Source organism: Nipponia nippon, unplaced genomic scaffold, assembly GCF_047370975.1.
Source record: "Nipponia nippon isolate SJK-2023a ecotype South Korea unplaced genomic scaffold, ASM4737097v1 scaffold_11, whole genome shotgun sequence".
NCBI classification, from domain to species: domain Eukaryota; kingdom Metazoa; phylum Chordata; class Aves; order Pelecaniformes; family Threskiornithidae; genus Nipponia; species Nipponia nippon.
In genome coordinates, this window is record NW_028262302.1 from 15,903,513 (window position 1) to 15,926,367 (window position 22,855).

Here is a 22,855-nt window from a genome sequence, read left to right on the forward strand (position 1 = left end):
GAGGTACCTGGTGCCTCTGAAGTTTTGCTCTCCTGGGGCAGGTTACCCAAAAACCTGCTGGATGAGCACGTTCTGATGTCTGATGCAGTCTCCCTCTGCCTGGTGCCCCCTGCTCCTGATGACTTGCGTCTGCTGTGGGTGCCCCGAGGTTACTGCCTGCCTTGTTCTTGTTTTCCGCTGAATCACTTGGTGACGCTAAGGCAAAACCGTAAATGCTAATGCAAGTGTAAGTATAAAGGCCAGTGGCACCTCTGCATACCCCCGCCTCTGCCTTGCTCACCACTAATTGCTTGTACCTGTTAGGATTCAACCGCAATGCCCTTTCTAGGAAGTTGCGAGCAGTTGCTTGTCCTATATATGAACAACTTGCAGATCCCACAACATACAGGCGGTTTTGTCTGGATCCTCTGTTTTTCCTCTCAGTCTCTCCATCACAGGATTTCCTCACCTCTCCCACTCCTTTCCATCCTTTTGCTGTGCAGGCCAGGAGCTCGGTGGAGCTGCAGGTCAAGGCTCTCCTCTGGTGATACCTGCTGGAGGGCACATGTTCCTCTGCAGGCAGCGGCCAGTTCTGGGGGAGCCCTTCCCACCCTGAACATCCATGCTGCGTGGGGTCTAGTGGTTTTGCTCTGTGGGTTAGCGGAGGGAGGAATGAGGGAAGTGCCTGTGTCCCCTTTCTCCTCCAACCAAACCCCTTCTATAGGCAGGAGATGTTGGGGAGCATTTTTTACTACATCCTACCACTGCTTCCTGCAGCAGAAACATCACGGGATATGGTTTGCAGCTTGGGAGACAACAGCAGGGCATTGCCTGAACCCAGCTGTTGGCAGATCAGTTTGCTTTGGGAAACCAGCCTTTTTCAGTTTTCTGGGGCGCTTTGGTTTGCCCATGAGATCAGAATTTGCAGTGTTAGATAAGCACAGATAAATAGAATGTATCCATTTCTAATTTGAACAATCAAATATTTATCCAGGTCTCAGCACCTGGCTGGAAGAGCAAGGGAGCCTCTTTGTTTGTGGCTCCAGCAGTGCCAGGAGTCAGGGCTAGCCCTGCACTTGAAGAACCTTCTTTTTTAAGCAGTTCAGGGGCTGGGGCTGCTGCTTGGGAAATGGCTGTATCCTCCCTGGAGGCAGATCGATACATTTCAGCTCACTGCACTGCAAGTAACTTTTCAGCGTACATTAAGAATGAGGAAAATAAAAGCCAAGATGGATGTTATTTTGGTTTTGCTTTTATTTTGAATTATTTATTGGGAAGTCACTGCTGTCTTCCTTCTCGTCAGGAGACAAAATGCCTTTGTCTTTGGTGGTTTTTCCTATTAAAAACAAACGAGGTCTTACCAGTTTTATTTCCCTCACCCTCTTCCTTCTTGGTACTGAAGTGTAAATCTAGGGTCTCCGCAACTTGATCAGATGGTCTCCTGCAGCCCTAATGTGGGCAAAGTCCCCACTGACGCTGGTGGAGTCACACCTCGTTGCTACATTTCTAATCAGTTTTATAACGACATTGCCGACGAGTTATATGCGTTACGAATGATTGCTGGCACATAAGCAGAGAGTGTTATGGAGGGTTATAATTAATCTACAGGCTAGCTGAACTATCATTTTAATTAAACATAAATAGCTAGTAAAAACATTCATCCTTTTAAAGTGAATTCTTAATAGGAAGTGTTACGGGGCAAAAATTCTGCAATTGGCTTGGAAACTCAAACTAACAATCCATTTTGATGTTTTTCTTCCTAAATCTAGGTTATCCTGAAGGGGAGGATAAAGAAACTGGTCACCAAGATGGTAATCACTAGTGGAAATGAAGAAGATAAAGGCAGTCAAGAAAAGGAAAGCAAAGAAGAAACCATCTTGGCAATGCTTGGAATTATTGGGACAATTCTGAACCTCATTGTGATCATTTTTGTGTATATTTACACAACGTTGTAAACTAGAAGGCATGCAAATAGACCAGATAAAATGGCCATTAAGAGTGACGACAAACATTGCTGACTATTGACAAGTTGTTTAATCAGAATTGACTGTGTATTATATTAACACATCATAAAAGCACTGCCTGCAGGCAGCGAAGGCTGAAGCACAATTAATTTAACAAGACTTTTTCACACAGTAACAAGCTTAACTCTTCTGTCCTGCCCTCTTCCTTTCGGTTTGGGGGAAAATGACCGCAATTATGTAAGCTGTAGCTTTGAAGGAATCCACCAGGGATATGTCGTTTTAACACAATTAAAAAAAAAAATAAAAAGAAAGCAACTGTACACTATATACAATTAGAAATGTATACTGTATACTCGCAAAGATTGAACTCAAAGATAACATCATAGCACAGATCACGTGTCCGTTAGGTCAAATGATTTTTTTCTCTTGGTTTTTGCTTTTACTTACATTGAATCTGACAAGCTTTTTATTTAGAATGAACATATGATGCAATCATGAAAAAAACAATTCCATTGAGCAAGGTCTGCCTAAACCTGATAAAATGTTGGGAGAAATACATTACATGGTTATTTTTCCTTTCTCATTTGCTTAACATCTGTGTCTGTTCATACCAATGTTTATAAATATATATTTTTAATAAATGTGCTATATTTTTAGCATGAACCAAATATTTGGAGACACTTGTATTCATGCAGCTAAATTTTGTTTGATGAAGTGTCCTTTTTGACAATGGATGTTATTTTTCTCAGCAATTATACAGCAGTCTTGTTTGCAGCCCTCTCACTGTAGTCTGAAGCAAGCTCACATCATGCTCATATGCATGACTTGAAGTTGGAATGTCAGCTGAAAAGCATTGCTGCTTAATACGGGAAATAGCAAAACATTGTAAGGTGACCTTTGGAGACTGGTTGCAGAAAGAAGGCTCTATTTATAGTTTAAAAAAAAAAAAGCAAATGAAAGGAATATTGAGGCATCTCACAATATTTCAAAATTCACAGAATTTATGGCTTTCAGAATCTGGTCATGCTCTCTAAGTACTTATATTGAGAGAAGCGAGCAGAGGATTATGCATTTGAAAAGAGAAGTTTAGAGAGCCTGGAGTGAGGGGCTTAAGCAAAATCCAGACTGTAAATACAGAGTATATTTCAAATGTGAGGATGATTAACCCTTTACGCTTCTCTGACATGTGCTTTAACTGAGGTCGGTGCAGTGAAATTCTCTGACTTGTGTTTTTGGCAGGAATGTACAATGAAGATGATCACCATTTTTCTTCAGAGTTCAGTACCTATAAATATATGAAGCATTAAAAATATGAGACCTCAATTCTGCCTCAAGCTGCCTAAGTACGTTGCCCATTAACTCTGACATATCCTCTTAAAAAATAGGTCAATTAATTGTTTACTGACTTGTGGTTTGTATTGCGTCCGCAGATGCACAAGGGGGAATTGCTACTGAAGTCAGCTGGAGCTGTAAAAAGTTTGATCCTAGAGTCTCTCTGATTTTAGTGGTCAGTCCTGTTCCTCTGGAATCAGTAATGAGCTTTCCACCGGTTTCCAGGGGCTAGGACTGGTCTCAAAAATTACAGAATTTCATTGCAGGATATAAAAGCAAGCCTGGAAAACCCTGAAGGGCACCTCTCATAAACAGAGGTGTTTACTCTCTTGTGGTATCGCACATTCAATAAGAAAATCATCAGGAGAAGGGAAAAGGTCAGTAAATAAATTAAAATGAAATCCAATGTGAAGACTGAAGGAAGAAAGAGCAAAAATAATCTCCTGTTAATAAAAACATGACAGGGTGAGAGAGGTGAGAAAATGAGCATAGATTTGAACAAGCAAAGAACGGTACAGAAAGAGGGTGCCAAGCACACCAGGGTGGTGGAGGACACACTTGTGTTTGGAGAGTGCTGGTAGAGCTGCAGGTCTTGGAGAGGGTGAGAAACATCAGTGGCACAGTTCAGTGGAGCTGAGTGAGGCTGATCTTGGTTTTTAATTTATAGCTATTTATTGGTAATTCTAAGGAATTAGCAAACTCTGCTTTTTGATCATTCTGAATGAAAAAAAAAATGGCTAAAATATATTTGTCTCCACTCTGCCTTTTTTCTATGGGTTAAACTACTGCTGATCACGGCGTGTGGCAACGGCATCAGCGCTCCTGTCCCAGAACACACCTGCACATACTCCAGGCACCTGGCTGATTCCAGCCTGCCCCTCGCGCTGGCAGGACCCTCTCTGCAGATGTTTCTCTTGAACCTCTCCTCCTCCTTCTCCAGCAAACACCAAAGCAATCTGCCTGAGGCTCGTACCCATCTTCTAGAAGGGGAGCCTGGGAAAGGGCAGTGTCCGAGTCAAGAGATGAGCTCTGATGCCTGATATTTCTTTGCCTCTCTCTGCTTTGAGTGATAATACCTGTCATCTTCCTGTGGGCACGAAGATGCTTAATGAATGAAATTTCATTAAGTACTTCTATTAATATTACAAATTAAAGCTCTGCATTGTAAAACAACATAGAATCCCCTCCTCCCCAAAGTAAAGTAGCAACTTTAGCTGCTCATCACAGTTGCACTCCTTCGGACATGGGCCAGCATCTTTGCCAGGACAGGTACTGCAAATAGCCCAAACATGCTTAAGCTGAACTGGTGGATCAAAAAGCCTAAAGACTCTGTGTTTACTCTGCCTTTCCCACAGAAGACCTGTTCAGGGAAGAGTTTCCAGCTGTGGGTGTGCTGTACTTTGCCTGTTAGCATAGACAGTGTGTCCAGGTGCCTGTCGCCCTGCGCTGTCAGCAGCCATGTGCTGTACATTTTGCCATGGGGCTTTTATTGCACCCTGAAATAGGAAGAAAGGTTTATCCCATTCCATAAAAAGTTTAACACTTAATATTTTAATTTTACAGGTTCCTGTTCACAGATAGTTCTAGAAATATCCCGAGGCAAGTACTTCTTAAGTAGATTCATTAAGTATTCATTTAAATAAAAATGAAGAGTTTCCTTCGAGGGCAATTTCTTTACCTTTTATTTGGTATTCATGAACACTGATATGGGAAAAGTATGTTTTCAAGAATGACTGTGAAAGGGAAATGTTTTGTACAAAGATCTGAAAGTATGCCTACCCAGGCAGCTGCACGCAGGTCTGCTTTCGGCCGAATGCCAGCTGGAGCCAAACTACCCTTATGCTTTTTTATGTGAGCAGTTTTCAGCATGCACCTATAAGAAATATTCAACTAGGTAACATATATGTCATGGACACCTTATAGTCAGTAACTGCAGTATAAACAGTTGAATAAAACTTCTCATTATGGGTGCTGAATGGTAAATCTGCTTTGGCAAGGAAAATGCTGATAGTCTAATTTTTGGCTTGACTTGTAGGTAATGCAAATAGTTTCCAAAGCACATTTTTTTTAAAAAAATATTACTCCATTAGTGAAGGAACTTTCATGTTTGCATTTGAGTAGAAGGAAATAAATATCCAATATCTTAATAAGATATGAAAACATCACCTTTTGCTTCTGTCAACTAAGAATACCATTGTATTTTTAAATTATCCTGTGTAGTTTAATCGTTTGTGTTATGGGAATGAAAAATAATTTCCTGAGGTGACAGGAAGGTGACATTCTCCCCGCTAGTGTCTGGTGTGTTGTCTGGTGGGTACAGAAGACTTTCAAGAAAGAAGATAAAACTGTTTAAATCACATTATGCACACAAGAAAGTAAGGAGACAGAAGAAAGATAGGCTACTGCTCTCATCTCTGGTTCCTATAACTGCCACTGAAAATTCATCTTCTCAGGAATCGTGTCTTCATACAGGAATATATCTTCTTGTGTGCTGGCTGACAGGGCAGTCTTTTCAATTATGTACCTTTTGCTCCTTTTGCTTGCACCTCTGCAGCAGTGTGTGGCTCATCGCACCTTAGGAGAGTTTTTACACGTACCCAGCCTGGGATTCTCTGGAAGCTGCTGTTTTGGTTTATTGTGGTGTAAAAGTCTACTATGGGGCAGGATTTTATTATTTTAAGGACAGTCATCATCTTCATATTATTGTCTGATAATCTAGGGGATACTTTGCTGGTTGAATTCCCAGACCCATCCCTCCCCTGGCCCACGGGTAAAATTTTGATTCAGTAGACATCCAAATACAAAAAAAAATTCAGTTACATCATGATAAAGTTTTAGTATGAAGCATTGTTTAAGTCCAAGTGTCTTGTATTTCCATTTAATCTATATCCTGCAGCTCACCCCAAAGGCCTCAAGGTCTCATCCATGTCAGGAGATCTCATCATTTCTGAGTGAGAATTGATATTCCAGAGTGCATTGTAGCATAAGCAGAGAACATGGCCCAAAGAGGGGAACGGGGATAAAAAGTAACTAAATTAAAACTCCAGGGAGGCAGCACTGCAGAATTTGCTGATTAAATAGTATGAGGTTTGGCTGGAGTACTTTGTTTCTGGCTAGCCAATATTTTGGAGAAAAAAATATTATTGTTCCTTGGAAAGTTTGTGGAAGAAATATGTCTAATTGAAAGAAAGAACGTCATTGAAAATGTTTCAGCAGCAATTTCCAGCAGCAACCTTCCAAAGAAAACACCGACCAGGCCTTCGAGTGACTCTGGCTTGCTTCCCAAGAGGACTTTTTGGCAATCCAGGAACACACTACACATATATGTAAGCAATTCTTGCTTAGTGAGAGGCTTTGTCTTCTTTGGAGCAGAATGCACAGATTTACAAAGATTTATGAATGTAAGGAATAGTACATTATGCAGTCAACAACAAAAAAAATGCTGTTCACCTTTATTTGCAGCAGATACCCTGTAGACACCCTGCAGAACCTGCACTGCTTCCGTGCCTGGCTGTGCATTTTGGAGGCTCTTCCCAAAGGGTCCTATGAACTCAGTGTAGCTTTCCTTCCCCACCACTGATCCAAGAGAAACAAAACCTGTTCAGCATGGAAATCTCCACGCCAGGCTGAAATCCCACATGCATCCATATGCATTTATCTACATATGAACCATCTGGTATCCAATAAGTCTCTCCTTGTCTTAAGCATTAAGTTTGCTTATTTGCATTTCACCTGGGGACTCAGATGGTGAAAGGCAATTTGTAGGGTTGAAAGCACCCAACTGTTTCCAATGACACAATTTTCCATAATGTAGCCGTTGCCTGGGAAGGTGCCTGTGCATCCTGAAATGTGCCTGTGCAGTGCCATGCACATGGCACACAATCCTCCATGTGTAGTCTTTCACTGACAGAGTATCTATCCATGATTGCAAGGGGGGTGGGTTTGGGCTGTAACTGGCCCCTATGGCAGGGTTTTGTACCAAAGCCTGGATCCCAAGTTGAGCTCTGTAGAGTGAAAGGACATCCTGCCTTGAGGTAGAAGGTACTTAGCTATGTTCACAGCACTGGGATCCCTTCTTCTGCAACCAGTACAAATTCAACTTAAGATGATCCATGTGTTGCTCCTGATCTGCTTCTTGGCAGTGGCAGAGCTTCCTTCCACATGGGTGGGGAAAACAGCTTTCTCCTAGAATAGGGAGCAAAGTCCCTCCTGCAAGAGACAGCAGCAGGAGCATCCATTTCTCGCTGACAACAACTAGGTCACTTGCATGGAGTACTGATGGAGACACTTTTCTCTCCCATCATCCTACATAGCCTGCGAAATGCAAATTTATTACCTGGTCTCTGGGTTCTCTGCAGGCTCAGTCACCAGTTAGACTCAGGCAGACTTGTTTTATGATGCTAAGACTTTGTTATACTCAAATGCCTCCTGGAGCCAGGTCTTCAGGAACAGATTAAAGGCCCTGATATCTTAAGCTGGCCTTGATACCATGAAGATCTCACCATAACAAGAGCCTCAGTCGTTGTCAGTCTCTGGCAGCAAGGTGTTAATAGACTAGCATTAGCAAAGGACACAAGATGGGAGCCACCTTGAGCCAGAGTTTGTGCAGAAGAGGCTGGCTGCTTTCCACAGTGCTTTTACTTACTTACATTGTTGAGGAGCAACAGTATTATGGTGGATTGATATTGGTGGTGGGTAAATGTAATAAAATGTTTGTGTAGCAGGGGAGTGATTTCTCACCTTTAGTTCCTGCAAACTTAATGGGAAAAGCTTTATAAATAATTCTGGCTTTGTCAATTTAATATATGGATTAAAATTTACTACATATGTTTTCAAATTTTAATGTGCTGCCTTTTTTCCTTTACCAATCAATTCAATTTTAGTTTTGCAGATACTATTCTTCTTTCTCTAATAACAATGGCTAATGCAAAAATGTTGGTATTGGATCCATAAGGAAAGAATGAAGACAACATTGTCAATGTTTTATTAATTTGTTATTGTGGGCGGGAAAAGATAGTCGTTCTCTTTGCATCCAGTGCACATTATTAGCAGTATTTTTATAATGGTTTGATACCATTATTTCTGGAGCCTAAAGGAATTCTGTGGGACAAAGATTCAGCATTTAGAGCTGTACATTTTCAGACAAATGTCAGCAAACAGAGAAACATATGAAATGCTTGCATTAGCTAAAAGAAGACAATGTCAGACATACACATTTTTAGCAGACTCAAACTCAAAAGTGAGACCACATGACTATCATTCTTACACCCCTGCTGACATTGCATAATACACACCAGGCCATAATTTAGATGCTCACTCTGCTAAGACTATGCATGTACATAACTCAGACTGAGGGGCTAAGTTCCTTTACAGTCAATATGCATATGAACATGTATGTACAGGTTTGGGGCATTAACTGACAATTAGCTGACAATTCAGCTATAGCAACAATGCAAAATACTAAATTTCCTGTACAATGAACTATTTCTCTTTGCCTCATTGACCCTATTTTCCATCGATCTGTTTGAGACTGTATGATTGATGAGAATGACGCTAAAGCCTGTCTAATATAACCAAGGAAAGAATCAAGACAAGGGAGGAATATTCAATCTACATCTTCCATCAGAAACTAGGCATTTCCTTAAACTGCTGCAAAAAAATTTCAGTGCTGAATGTTTTACATTTTCCTTTATATGATTCAATATCTGCCAACACACTAACTCATTAGTGGCTTTATCATATTTCTATTTGATTGTATAATAATATTTATGTACAGTTTCACTGAGCTGTGCAAATACTAGCAAATGCATTTTGCATTCTTTGTTGCTTTTTAAGGTTTATAAGCCTCTTTCTAGTACATACTGATCTCCTGTTTTAAAGGTCAAGAAGAGAAATATAACCACAGCCTTAGAGCAACATACAATTACGCAAACTTCACTACAAGTTTAGGGAGAAAGTATATGGCCTTTTTCACAAAACAGGGGGTCTTATTTCTCGAGCCTGTTCATATGGCCAGCCCCAAGTGACCTTGATACTGTGCTGAGTATGACAGTCCTACAAGGTTAGGTTCTTTTGATTTTAGAAAAAAGAGTTCAGCTGTCAAACTCCTTGAAGCAGTGCATTGCACCGTCTTTGCAATTTACAGAGTAAGCCAAAAAAAATCTGATGACCATAAACAGTGCTCAGCTCCTGGCTGACCTTCCCCTGTGGCGCAGCAGCCCTCAGTGCACCCTGACCGATCTAGTGCCCGGTGCCCTTTATACTTGAGGAAAGACAATAATAGTCAGGCAATTAACTTTCCAAAATCTGAAATATCACCATTACTAATGTGCCTGGTTCCATTGGTGCAAAGACAGAAAATAACGCCAGGGCTGTTAGTAAAGCAGTAGCCAAACACTAGCATGACTCAACACAGAACCCTCGCTGTTGTGTTTGAGTGTTAAACCACCCAAATCTGGGGCTTTCCTCCCACTGCTCTGACCTCTCATCATCAGAGATGCTGAGAAAATGCTTTTTCTACTTACTGAGTATTTGTTATATTTTGAAATGGTTTTTGACCTTAGCTGGAAATTGTCACAGAATGGCATTTAGAAAAAAGTGTTTGTTGCAATTTGGATATGTTTTAAACATGTTTTGTTTTGGCCGTTTTCCTTTTCTTAATAGAAAATTAATTTCAAACTGAAAAGTTGTTTCAAATTAAAATCAAAACTCAATTCCAAAAAGCTATAATACTCTGCCCACCTTTTTCCTGAATGAATTTTCATTGGCATCAAAGAAATTTTGTGGAGAAAAAAACTCAACCTTTTTGTTGAATTATCACCTTCTCACTGAAAACTACCTGGATTACAATGTTCAGACCAACTCTCTCAATCATCAGCAGTCCTTGTGTATGTGGTAGAAGTTATCAAATATAGATTCATCACGCTCTTTGATTTTTTTAGTTATGCTTTCCCATTTCTCCACTTACTTGCTTTCACAAAGCTAGATGGTACCTCTCAGGGCCAGCCACAAACCCCACAACTCTTGTGCTTTAACCTCAGCTTCCCTGTTTCCTCCCTGAGGTGGCCGTCCCCTAAATACGGAGTCCAAACCAGAGCCTGTGTTCAGGCAGCCGGAGCCCTCAGCCCTGCCTCCCTCCGCAGCACCGATCCACCCTGGGAATGCCGTCCCAAGGACAAACAGAACTCCTCAGCAATAGGGAGCACCGGCTGCAGGAGGCTGAGACTTGGCTTATAAAACTTGCTGTGTGAATCAGCACTGTATTCAGCAATGAATGCAACTTTTTTTTTTTTTCCCACTCATAATATTTCATAAACTGAGACCACCCCTCACCACATAACTCTTGTGCGTCAGTCTGCTTCTCCCATGAGTTCAGGAGCACTAAAGTGAGGTGGAAAGGAAGAGGCCGTGAGATGTCTGCTTGTCATTGATGACCCTGTAACAAATCTTCAGAGGTACAAAATTCAGCCTGTGAGCGCACAACCACCTCTTCCCTATGCTCAGCTGTTGGCCACGTTGTCCCTCGTGCTCTCAGAGGGGAGTGAGGGGAGCATGCACATTTTTCCCATCCTAATTGAGTTACATGCTCAGCTGGCTTTGCTGTGGTGAGAGTGACTGTGGCAAAGGCCAGGGCATCAGGGGACCATGGCTGAGGTGTCTCTGGGCTTTGAAAGGCTTCTGTTCAGCATCAAAGTCCTGCCGTGATCAGTGGCCACCTTATGCTTCCATGGAGCTTATCTATCACCCACGGGTACCGGAACTTGCTGTTTCATGCTGCCCAGGTTATGATTTCAGAGGGAAAACTTGTCACATCTTTCTTTGTCAGTGTTTTTTAAATGTGGCACTGAAGAAGCAAAAAAACCCCAATGCCCAATATAAAATGGAAGAGCAGTCAGACTTTTTTAAGGTGCCCCTGAATGACCCTCCCCAAAACACATCTTTTTTGAGAAGTGGCTCTCAGTAGCTTTGAAGGGCCCTTAGCAGCATCTGGTGTCACCCTCACCCCAGCAGTCACTACTGCTCCCACTCAAGTGGGCTGAAATGGCATCTTCCTGAACAGGAACATGCCATCTCCTCTGAGGTTGTTGTGTGATGCCTCAATCCCCCAGTCTCCATATTTTCCTTTATGTGTATTTTCCTATACATAGAATAGAATAGAATAGAATAGAATAGAATAGAATAGAATAGAATAGAATAGAATAGAATAGAAAAGAAAGAATACTTCTGTTGGAAGGGACCTACAACAATCCAATAGCCTGATCACTTCAGGGCTGTCTGAAAGCTAGAGCATGTTATTAAGGCCGTTGTCCAAATGCCTCTTAAACACTGACAGGCTTGGAGCATTGACCACCTCTCTAGGAAGCCTGTTCCAGTGTTTGACAACCCTCTTCATAAGGAAATGCTTCCTAATGTCCAGTCTGAACCTCCCCGAGCACGGTTTTGAACCATGCCCACGCGTCCTGCCACTGGATCCCATGGAGAAGAGCTCAGCACCTCCCTCTCCACTTCCCCTCTTCAGGAAGCTGTAGAGAGCAATGAGGTCACCCCTCAGCCTCCTTTTCTCCAAACTAGACAAATCCGAAGTCTTTAGCTGCTCCTCATAAGAGCTGTCTCACTTCTTGGCAGAGTTTGAAAAGGGACCAGGTTTCTGCATCCTTGTGTTCCCCGGAGTCCTGTCACCTCCATGTGGCAGTGTGGGTGGGAGGAGCATGGGATGAAGGCCTGGGAATCCAGCTGAGACTTTGCTTCCCTAAAATTTGTTTCTGTTTGGGTTTGAGTTCTCACCATCATTTGGGGATAATTTGTAAGTCCAGCTCAGCTTTTAAGAGTCACTTATATGAGTTTTATTTGACTTGTGAGCACCATCATGACATGGTATTTTACAAATTACTGTAGTAGCGTGTTTCATCCACAGTGCCTACAGTGCTCACAAATTCTTCACATAATTGCTGGAATACTCCCATCATCTCAAACACATAATGAAATATGAAAAGAATAATCAGAATAGAAGAGGTTAGTCATTTAAATTGATTCAAACATTGCTTGTACTGAAAACAAAGGGTCCTAACATAATCAATGGCAAAAGTAGTGTTGCTTTGATGCCACAAAACCTGAAGAGGATCAAAATCCCACATTACTAAAATACCATAATTTTGCTTGCTTTGAAAAGAGGGGATCAAGCTAATCACTCTGATCCTGAGACTTCTCTGTAATTACCAAATGAGCTCAAAATTTTCGTATACTTTTTGGTCCCTTCCCAGAATATAGCAAAGGGTCTGAAAACAATGATCCTTGTGCTGTAATTCCACTGCCTGGAAACTAAATAAAGAAATAAGCATGCAGACTGTTTCTCCATCGGCCCGTGCTGGGTTGTAGGAGGATGTACTGAAGTGTGGCTAACAGTAAAACAGAGTCTGACTGGTACTTTCCAATACCCTTTCAGATCAGTAAGTTTTTATTTATAGTCCTTGTCCCCTGTACAGAAGATGGATATTCTTACATTCAACCAGATGGTTTCTTCCTTCTGTGTGTCTTTTTATTCAACAATGATAATATTGTTGTTGATATGTCATTGCTGAGAAGTAGTTTTAAGAAAAGAAATGAAATAGTCCAGATGTAAAAATAAAATATATGTCAGTTTGTGTCAATCAATTCAAGCTACACAGAACAAAATGTATAGATCCCTGTAAGCAATAAGCACTTTCTAGAAACCATGATTTCCTAAGGAGTGGCAGAAACAGAAGGATGTACAACATATATCCAGGGGCTCTTTGAAAACTACCTTGAAAAGTATATCTTTATTATGTAAAAGTTAAATATAGTAGTTCACCTCAGTGGCTTTCCTTTGGTAAGAATTTTTTTCATTATATTCACATGTATGCAGGGTGGCGTTTCCCAGCTGTCAGTCCAGCCCTGCTGAAGTTGCATGAGTGGAACTGAAGGCAGACTCTAGCTCCCAGGTCTGAATCTAGCAGAGCATTTATATTCATGTTTCTCTCCAAGAAAGTGTGTGGTCCTCTTGGCTCTCTAGGCTGCCCATAAGCTTGAAAGTAAGCATGTGCTTAAGTGCTTCACTGGAGCAGGGCAGCATCCTGCAGACGCACTAAAGCATTCAGTCCGATTTGCTTTGCAGGAAGGTTATTACTGCTTGAAAGAAGTATTTCTCTCTAATAGAAGAAGGGAACAAATGTCCCAGAGCACTCATTCATTTCCCTCTCAGTCCCTTTCCTCCTTTCTGCAACTCCCTTCTCCTGGTTTCCTGGCTCATAACATCAGCCCTGTCAGTTCCTTACAAAACATCACAGCTAAACAGTCTTGCTTAACATTGCTAGCTCTCGCTGCTGTATGTGTCTCAGATTTAAATTAAAAACCTCTTCCTTACCCAGGGCCCTATTTTCTCTTCTGGTCCCTTTTCCACCCCCAATGGCACCAGCTGTTGAGTATCATCGTTTCCCACAGCCAAAGCAGCTGGGGGGGGTTCTATTGCACACCTGGCATGCCTTACCCTTTCTAGCAGCCCTGCTCCTTCCCTTTATTAACGCTCGCCAGGAATATATCCACACCATGCAGTGATAACGTTGTTTACCCACCAGCAGGTCCTTTCTGGCTGGGAACAAAAAGGCTAGTGAGGGATACTTAGTACCAGGATAGCTATAGAGAGGGCTCTTTGCAGGGTGGTGTAAGCTACCAGGACTTCTTAGAGTGAAGTGCAACCATCAGAGTCCCTGGGTGAAATGCTGTGAGCCCCAAAGGAAGAGCAGCACGCACTGATCCGTGACTGCAATGAGTGCTGCATTGCAAGGACTGTCTGAAATTCCTTCCTTACGTGCTTTGGTCAATAGAGAAAGAGCTGAGGGCTAGTGGTGTCAGTATCTCTTGTAATGAGGCCTCTGAGGTTTTTTGATAAAGATGCTTAGAAAAAAGAAATCACTTTGGTTTATTGTCTGGTACAATCCCATTCTTCCTGCAGTGCTAGTCTTTACATACAGAACTAGTGATGGTGATCAAGCTGATTTCATGCTTACAAGGTCACAGCTAATCTAATCGAACATTTGCAGCAGTCTGTAAAGAAGCTGCTGTCTAATAAATCTGCCTGTTTGTGATTCTGTATGCTTTTTGAGCTGCTTTCTGTTTCAGGGGATTGGAAAAGCTCTGGAAGACACAGGCAGGTCTAGTGAGATGGTCCTGAGATCTTATGTGCTCCACCACAGCAGATGTGGCCACGCTGGTGGTGAAGGGGATTTGGGATCAGGGTGAGTGCTCTTAATGAAGGCAGCATGGCTCTGTGAGCAAATATGCTCTCCTCCACATGACTAAGAGCAGGCTTCAAAGAAACACTGGAAAAAAGCAGGGAAGTATGAGTCATCTGTAGAATGTCAGTTTGTATGTGTCTATGCAGCATGTAATTATTTTTATACACACGTTTAATTAATTTTTCTTTGTATTTCATCTGAGACTACATTTGTTTGTCATTCTCCTTGTTGGGTATTGCGTCACGCTGTTACAATGTCAGTGACTGTTTTGGCAGTGGGAAGCCTTTGAAGAACACTGCAGTGAATGAGGCTGCCCTGAAAAGTGGTCTGAGTTGGAGATGACAGTCTGAAGCTTTTCTGCAATGAAAATTATATGTCCCATAGCACAATGCCCTCCTGCACCCGTGTCTGAGGCCAAAGCTCCTGGTCAGGGCAGAGCTTCAGCTTGTGCTGGCCCTGGCCGTCTCCTGGCTGCAGAGAGACAACTGCTGAAATGGGAACCTGCCCCATAAACTCCCCGCCTGGAAAGGGTGTCCTGGGGAAGGGCAGTTATATTTGGGGCAGAGCTGAGATGCTATTGAAACCTGTACACTGAGGTAGCAAGGAGTGCTGGGGAAAGCAAGATGTATAAAGCCAGCTTCTACAATGCACAAACACAGAGAAGTGGTCTCAGAGCAGGAGGGTTGGGAGTGTGATGTTGGGTTTGCAGCTGGAGGTCTATGGAGGCAGCTGAGGAGGGGGCAAAGGCAATTTCCCTCTTCTTCCCTGTTGCTTCATCTCCACAGCGATAAATCTGAGACAAAGGACTATTGAGCTGTTTGGGTTAGGAAGAAGAAAGCAAAGTATTTTATCCAAAGAGAAGAAAAAAAATGATAGAATTTACCTTTGTCACCAGGAGAAAAGTTGTACCTTAAGGCATTGGATTTTTGAGAGTTTTTTTTTATTTTTTTGAGAAGAGGGCTCTGACTCTTCTGGAAAGGTAAGTTGTTAAAGCTGTTCCCTGAAGATATGGTTTGCTCATGCAAGATGAGAGCAGCCCATGGCTCTCCTGTGTAGTAGCGCCTGGGACATAAGGGAGAGAGGAAATCTTCCTGCAGTAAACCACAGCATTGCTTTCCGCTATTAATGTACTTATCTGCTGTTGCATATGAGCTTAACTCATGAAAATCTGTGGCTCTTCCTCATTTAAATGAGCTTGTGCCATTGGAGTCTCCTGTGACTGCTGCCCTGTGAGCATATGGTGGGTGGCAAATGGGAGGGGGTCTGCTCTGCCCAGGTTGGGATACCACCGAAGCAAAGGGCATGAGGGCACCTCTGGTCAAGCCTGTGAAACCCCTTATCTCACCTGGATAATGTAGTTCAATCCAGTGGCATTAATCTGAAAAAACTGAGCTAATTAAGTAATAACAGCTTTCTGTCACATGTACAAAAGATTTTGAAAATGCCTCTACTCTCAGGAGTAAAACTAAAATAACCGAGTTCAGCACAGTGGAGTCTCAAGGAATTAAACTAGTTTAAGCAGAAGGAAAATCTTGTCTGCCACTCGTTTCTGGTATTTTCCCAGCATATTTTCTCCGCACAGGCTACTCACTGCTGGCCACCTCCCCTTGTCCTCTCTCTGCCATCTCATTGGCATTACTTTAAGGTTTCCTTTGCTGGTCTCAACCTTTGTTTGCTGGCTGGTATAACCTTTCATTTACAAGAGATGTGAAAATTTACTGTCCTCTTGAGTGTTCTTGATTTTGGTGTGTTTTTAACATATGTGCTTTGGGGCATACAACTTTTTGTTGTATGATTTCTTCTTTTGCAATATTTGGGAAATTAAGGAGTTTAGATATTGTGCCTTCCTTTACTCGTGACACCTTTATTTCCATTCTCTACGGCTGTCTCATAACATGTGTTTGACCCTTTATGTGTAAAGTACTTGCTAACATTTTGCTTGTTCTAGCTTTTTAAAAGCCATAAATAACACTTCTGAATTCTTGCATATTTTCTAAGAGTGAAAATGCATTGGAAAAATTCATTTTTCCTGTCCTGTGATAGGGCAGGAGAAGCATGGAGCAGTTCTGTCACTTATTTCAGTATCCCTGTACTTACGGCTAGGGAGTTCAGTCCTGGGTGCTGCATCACTGCTGACAGAGCTATTTATACTCTTTTCATAGTGACTTCAGCTGGCCCATCTCTACCTATTTGTGAGATGAATAGTGTGCTTGGATCTCATGTCTTTGTATTTACAGAGTATCACAGGTAATGACTTCATCTTTCCTGGAAGAAGCCAACAAGCCTCTGGCAACCCGTCCTCTGCACAAAAAGATCCTTACTCTCACTCTATATGAAAGTAAATCAGGAGTTTCATAACTGCAGGACCCAGACAGGAAAAACTGGATACAGTGTTGAACTTGCCAAGATACAAGATAAAAAATAAAAAATCTTTTCCTGCTTATAGCCACAAGAGAAATGATCAAATTAGTATCAGAAAAGCTTCCTGACTTGTCATATCTATTAAGATGTTACTTATGCATCTGCACTTTTCTGCAGGTACCTCTTATCTTTTTAGAAAAAAGATAAATTTCCCGTGTTTAACAGTCTGCTTCAGAACTTCCGTTTCTGAAAGATGCTTGTACAATGCGTCAGGCACTGTAGACAATTCAATAGAGACTGGATACCCTTATAGAGCTGAGCTTGACATGTATCTGAATCACCACAAACCAGGGGGAGAGTTAGGGCGTTGCATTTTGCATTTGACTCCATCCTCCATATATTTAAGACAATGAGCAGAAATTGTTCCACAGTTCCCAGAACGTACTTGACCATGGAGGGAGCCCACACTGTACAGCCAGTGTGTGTTTTATGAGGAAAGGTTTGATTGGTCCTTAAGACTCAGCCTGTTTTTGGCAGTGGTTCTTCTAATTCAGATGAATACATCAGTGGTTTCCCAGAGGTGGTGTGGTGAGCACTGGTGACACGCAAACCATTTGAAAATGTTGTATGGCCCTTTTGAGACCTTCTGCTGTTTCCTGTGATGTTGCTTCCTATTCCAGTGACACTGATGGTTGTTACTGGACAGAAAAATATTTGTCAAGTTGTGGGATGAGTCATGCCAGCTGAATGTTTCCCACTCTGTGACTTCTGTCTTCATTGCTGGTCAGGATGTCTCCTTCATGGAGACATGGGGAGGAGGGAGGCCTCCTCCTAGGCTGACAGACTGGCTGGTACAGGCTCTGCAGTCAGAGCCCTTTTAGACCCAGCCAACATAATCCTCTGGGGGGCCCACCAAGAGTATTCAAAAGTGGACATTACTATTGTGTTGCTCCTTTCTCCCCCTGCTTTGGTTTGGGAGCCTTCAGTCCTTTCTGTGAGATGTGAAACACTGAACTCCTTAGGCCTGTGTTCCCTTGCCCAAACATGGAGGAACCCAGTATCCAAGCAGGATCTGCCCCCGCAGAGCTGCTTGCAGAGTAAGGTGCCAGCCAGCCTTAGCGTGCTTTCCCCCATGGCTTGAAATATTGTCAGAGGAAGAATCTGTGGAGGATTGCTTGTCATCTGATTGCATTATTTTTCAACCACACAGGCAATAAATATTTAAAGTCTGGTTGTAGGCAATGTAACAACTCTGTAAATATGCGGTTCTGAATACAGAAGTGAGAGGCTGATCTTTTCTTTTAAGAGGAAACAAATACATCTCTGTTTGGCATAAAGTGTCCTCCTCCCCATTCTGTAAGCAGGAATATGTTGAGGCAATTTTGCTGCTATGAATGAAGGTGGAAACTAAAGGCAGAAAAGTACTGCTGCATATTTATTGCTACCTCCTGGCTATCCTTTGTTCTTTTCCATTTGTCAAATGGAAGTATTAGATCAAAGTCCAGTAAGGAAAGCCAGGGACTGAGAGAGGGAACTGAGAAAATGAATGGCTTCAGTCTTGCTGTTGCTTCTTGTTCTCTCCCTGACATCCCCACCATGTTCTTTCCCATGACAGAGAAGTAATGGAGATAGGAAGCAGTACAGGAGTTCCTGTGAGGTTTTCTGCCTTCTCTACAGCATCACATGAACTTCCACTATTCTAAGTAATTTGGTTTTACAGGAATACTTAACAGCTGGTTTATGGAAGTTGAGATAGATTGACAACTGACATGAGCCTGAAGATGTTGGGTCCGTATCAGCAGTAGTGGAAAAGGGCAGCAGTAGGAGAAGAGGTGAGAACAACCTGTGGAAGTGATTGAAAGATTACTTTCTGTAGGTGTAGGTGTCTTTGGACATTGACTACAGACTTTCAAGTGTGGAAATAAATTCAGGCCTGTTTTGATGTCCTTTGTTATAATTAAATTAGATTTTGTGCCTTTGAAAGAGCTTTGAAAGGAAAAAAAAAGTACGCTGACATCGACTGAATGAAGATCTACGCTCTCAGTTGATTTAAGTCGAGCAGCAGAGCTACAGCAGTGGGAGGAGGATCTAGTTCTGCACATTGCGCTCTCTAGCTTTCCTTTTTTTTTTTTTCAAGAGAGTTTCTTTTATTTTTTTGGAAGTGGTTTTATGAAGTGCCTTTGCAGTTGAGAAGTAACTCGGTGATTTGACTCATGTGGCTTGGTTCTCCTCTGTGAGGCATAGTTAGTAAAGTTTTTTGAATGTATAAATGATTAGCAAAATGCGATGATGTGTGCTGCATCTTACAGCCCTGCTGTTTCTAAAATCCATTTAGTGAACAAAAACGTTAGTGGTCATCTCAGAACAGGCCATTATCAAACAACTGTTACCTACCAAGAGAAGTTCCCTTTTCAAAAAGCCCATCTGAGGCATAGTAGAATATTTATTACATGGCTTGCAGTACCCTTCTGCCTGAGGGATGGACTGCAATTACAGCATGGTAAATATTTCATTAGAACAAAGCAAAACTGCATGGGAAGTAGCCTTCCCTTTATTTAAAACATTTATTAAAATACAACGTTAGAATCTACATGGGAATAATTCTTTCTACCCAATCTACCAACTAAGCTGCAATTTTAGGTGAGACATTTTGTTATTACAAAACCTTGCATATTAGAGTAATCTATCTTTCCCTCTGAGAGAGATGGACAACTTAACACAGATTAAACTTAGTGTACACTGATGTTCCTTATACCATTCTGGATCCATTAAGGAAGTAAGAGCAGGTACAAGCAGAGTCTAGTCTTCTTACAAAATCCCTTCTCTTCAGAAGGATGGTGTAAATGTAATTTAAGTGCAAGACCTAAACACAAATGAATGTTGAAGTCTGCGCACAAGAGTGGGAGGCAGTCACTTCAATACTGCGTAATGATGCATGTGCAGTACTGAAGACTAATGGTCTATATTAAATACCTTTTGTCTTCCATTTGTTTTAAAAATGTCCACTTCTATGGGTACTGAAAAAAGAGACAGCCACTTTTTTGAGTTCTCACCCTACTGCAGCAATTTTGTTAGTGAATAGAGGAGACACCCAAGAGCCCGAAGCCTGTAGTCTAGTCCTACACTGGTAACAGCCTTCTCCCTTCTTCAAAGGCTAAGGAACTAAAAGGAAAAGACCACCTTCTCACTGTACCAGTCACAGGGAGCCTCAAACCCTTTTTTGCCCCTGTTTTGTGTGATTATTGGAGAGATGCTGCTTCCACTTCAGGTTTTCAGGCAGTTGAACTCCTTTCCCATGGTATCTGTTCTTTGAGTAGCAGGACTTTGCTCAGTGTCTTTCTCTCTCTAGGTTCCTGGTCAGTCCTTCCCTGCCAGCGACGAGTGCGCTACCTACTTCTCTTTGAATAATTTGTAGGCTAGATGTACAGTTTCAGTGTGGAAAAGCACTGTGCCTGAAACTGCATGCAGTGGTCACGTAGGAGTGTGAAGACAACCTTTTTGTTGAGCATCCTAAGCCAGCACACCCTGCATTGGAGACTCAGGTTCGCTCTTGAACTCTTCTCTAACCTTTTACAAAGTTTCAAAACTATTTGATTATGCTGCAGTGTGTACAAAACCACTTCTCACAGATCAGCGCTAACCTCATAGCATGCCTTCCCATCTGTACCAGCTGCTGCCTCTGCTGCTGCCCAGCAGTGAACTTCTACAGGACTTGCCTCTGGGCCAAATGAGCCTTTTCATGCCTGTGTGAGTGGTCACCAACGCCTTTTAAGTTGTTGTGGCCTGTAAAGAAACAGGATGACTTTAGCAGAGAAGAGTCAACCAGAAAGATTTCTGGCTTACATCAGTTAGTCCAGAGAATTTTATTGTCTGATTGGTGTGCTTTGTCCTTATACCCTGTGCACTGCTAGGGATTTCTCCAACTACACTGGAAAGCTGACACAGTACAAAAGTTAATGTACAGTGAAACTTGTCTCTAGAGAGCCCTTACCAATCTTGATGTTACAAGCATACAGACGCTGAAAAGCTGTGTCCCCTTGTTTAAAGCCATGGCTGTTTTTCACCCTGAGAAAGGGATCCTGCAGTAAATCTGCTCTGGGGCATAAAATTGCCATTCATTGCATATGGCATGAGGTAGGTCCCGAAACGCAGCATCAGCTCCAGAATCCAAAATGTGTTTAGGATAAATGCTGGTTTCCTTTGGGTGGCCTCCAGACTCTGAGGATGCAACTGCAAAGCATTCTAGTGAGACTCATAAAAATAAGAAAATGCATTGCAAGCAAGTCTCCAAAGTGCACTCCCAGGCCTAGGCTTCCATGTACTGCGGTGCAGAGGCCCCAAGCAAACAGAGAGTTAAGCCAATGCATTGCCAGAGGACTGTGCAACTGAGCCTGAGCCACAGGAGCCCTCAGACGTGCTGCTGGCTCCACACTAGCCTGATGGGCAGGCAGTGAGGGGAGGCCATACTGCGCTTCCCGGTGCCTCCTCCTCCAGGGTTAGCAAAGAGAATAATTTCAGAGCCCTGTGGAGCAGCTCTGAGCTATGTAAGCTTAGATGCTTTAAGGTTTTTGCCTTTTTTTTTTTTTTTTTTAAATTCCTTCTGTCACAGGTAGAAATGAGTTGCTCAAAGACAAGGAGTCTGAATACGTAGAGTTGGCCATTGGGATGCTAGGCAATGCCTGAGCAGTGGAGGTGTTGAAGATTTCATGTGATAAATAACAGCTGAAGTAACACTTAAATAGCATTTGGGTACCTAACTCCTTTGGAAACCTAATCCTTGCACCCTCCCTTTGTGGGTCACAGGAGTAACGCAGCAGCCACATGGACGTGCTTTCCTCTAACAAGGTAGTGAGGCTTTCTCTGCCTGTCTTTTTACTTAGGACTAATACATGCAGCACTCCACATGCAAATAACTACGCATTAAAACACAATTGTACTGTATTTAAAAGCAACAATGGATAACTACAAATATGTAATGCTCAACAGCAAAAGAACCAAAGTGGGGTTATAGCTTTAAGTTAGCAAGACAGAGAGTAAAGGGACAAGAAAGTTTAAGTGCTTGCTGCCTCCTGGGAGGTTTATGAGGATGCACCAAAATGAAGATGGCTCTTTGGAGTTGCATTCCTCCCAGAGAGTGCTCTCTTGGTGGGAGTGTTGGTGTACCTCCAGCAACAGCTCTTACGGTTGTCTATGGATGTTAGGAATCCCAAAGACCCCTAACACTAGAAATATTGCAGTTATATTTAATACTTTAAGTAGTTTTTGAAGGCATGAATATGTTGTCATCATGTGATGAGGTACTCTTAAATTCTATAAGCTAAAATCTTTTCTGCAAAACAAAGCATGTGAACAGCTGGCATCTGGAATGGTGCCTTGGTTTGCCTTTTTGATCCTGAATTTCTACACCTCTGTGCTTGTCTGGATTTAGTTAGAACAATTTTTACATCCAAACTCACATGTACGTCATCTGTCAACCAATTACTGGAGGTTATTCAAAGGTTATATTTGAAGTATTCATTTGAGATATAAAGCGAGCATTTCATTCATTGATAATGGTTGCTGAACAAAGGCTTGAAAATCCTAAAGGAACCATCAGAATAGATTTGAACTTCTACACTGTGGGAAGAGCATTGTGAATTCAAAGTATGACCTTGACAGAAGCAGCAGGTAGCTGTGCTCACACCTTCTGAAGTATGAGGGACACGTTTGCATAATTGACTGAAGGTGCTTTTCATGTGACTGACATGTTGACAGTGATTAATTATCTTAATATTTGCTTGGGGTTCTGAGCCTGCACCAAGTGATTAAAGATACTTTTGGAAATTAGTGGGTTTGTTTGCACTCCTTCCTCTAATTGTTTGCTAAATAATTTACTATCATTGTGTTTCAAATCTCTGAGTACTGCAAATAGTACTTAAATAATATGGGTTAATGCAGAGGGAAGTAAATACAGATGTGTAAAGAGTA

General features: G+C 42.1%; 1 protein-coding gene across 1 annotated transcript in view; it reads left to right on the forward strand.

Annotated features, from left to right (window-relative positions):
• The window catches only part of TUNAR (transmembrane neural differentiation associated intracellular calcium regulator), a 164,228-nt gene extending 158,687 nt beyond the window's left edge, over positions 1 to 5,541 (forward strand). The window contains exon 4 of the mRNA XM_087747640.1: positions 1,749 to 5,541. Coding sequence (XP_087603766.1) covers positions 1,749 to 1,934 — 186 coding nt within the window. The 3' untranslated portion in view covers positions 1,935 to 5,541. The remainder of the gene's footprint in view (positions 1 to 1,748) is intronic.
• Positions 5,542 to 22,855: the final 17,314 nt, after the last annotated feature.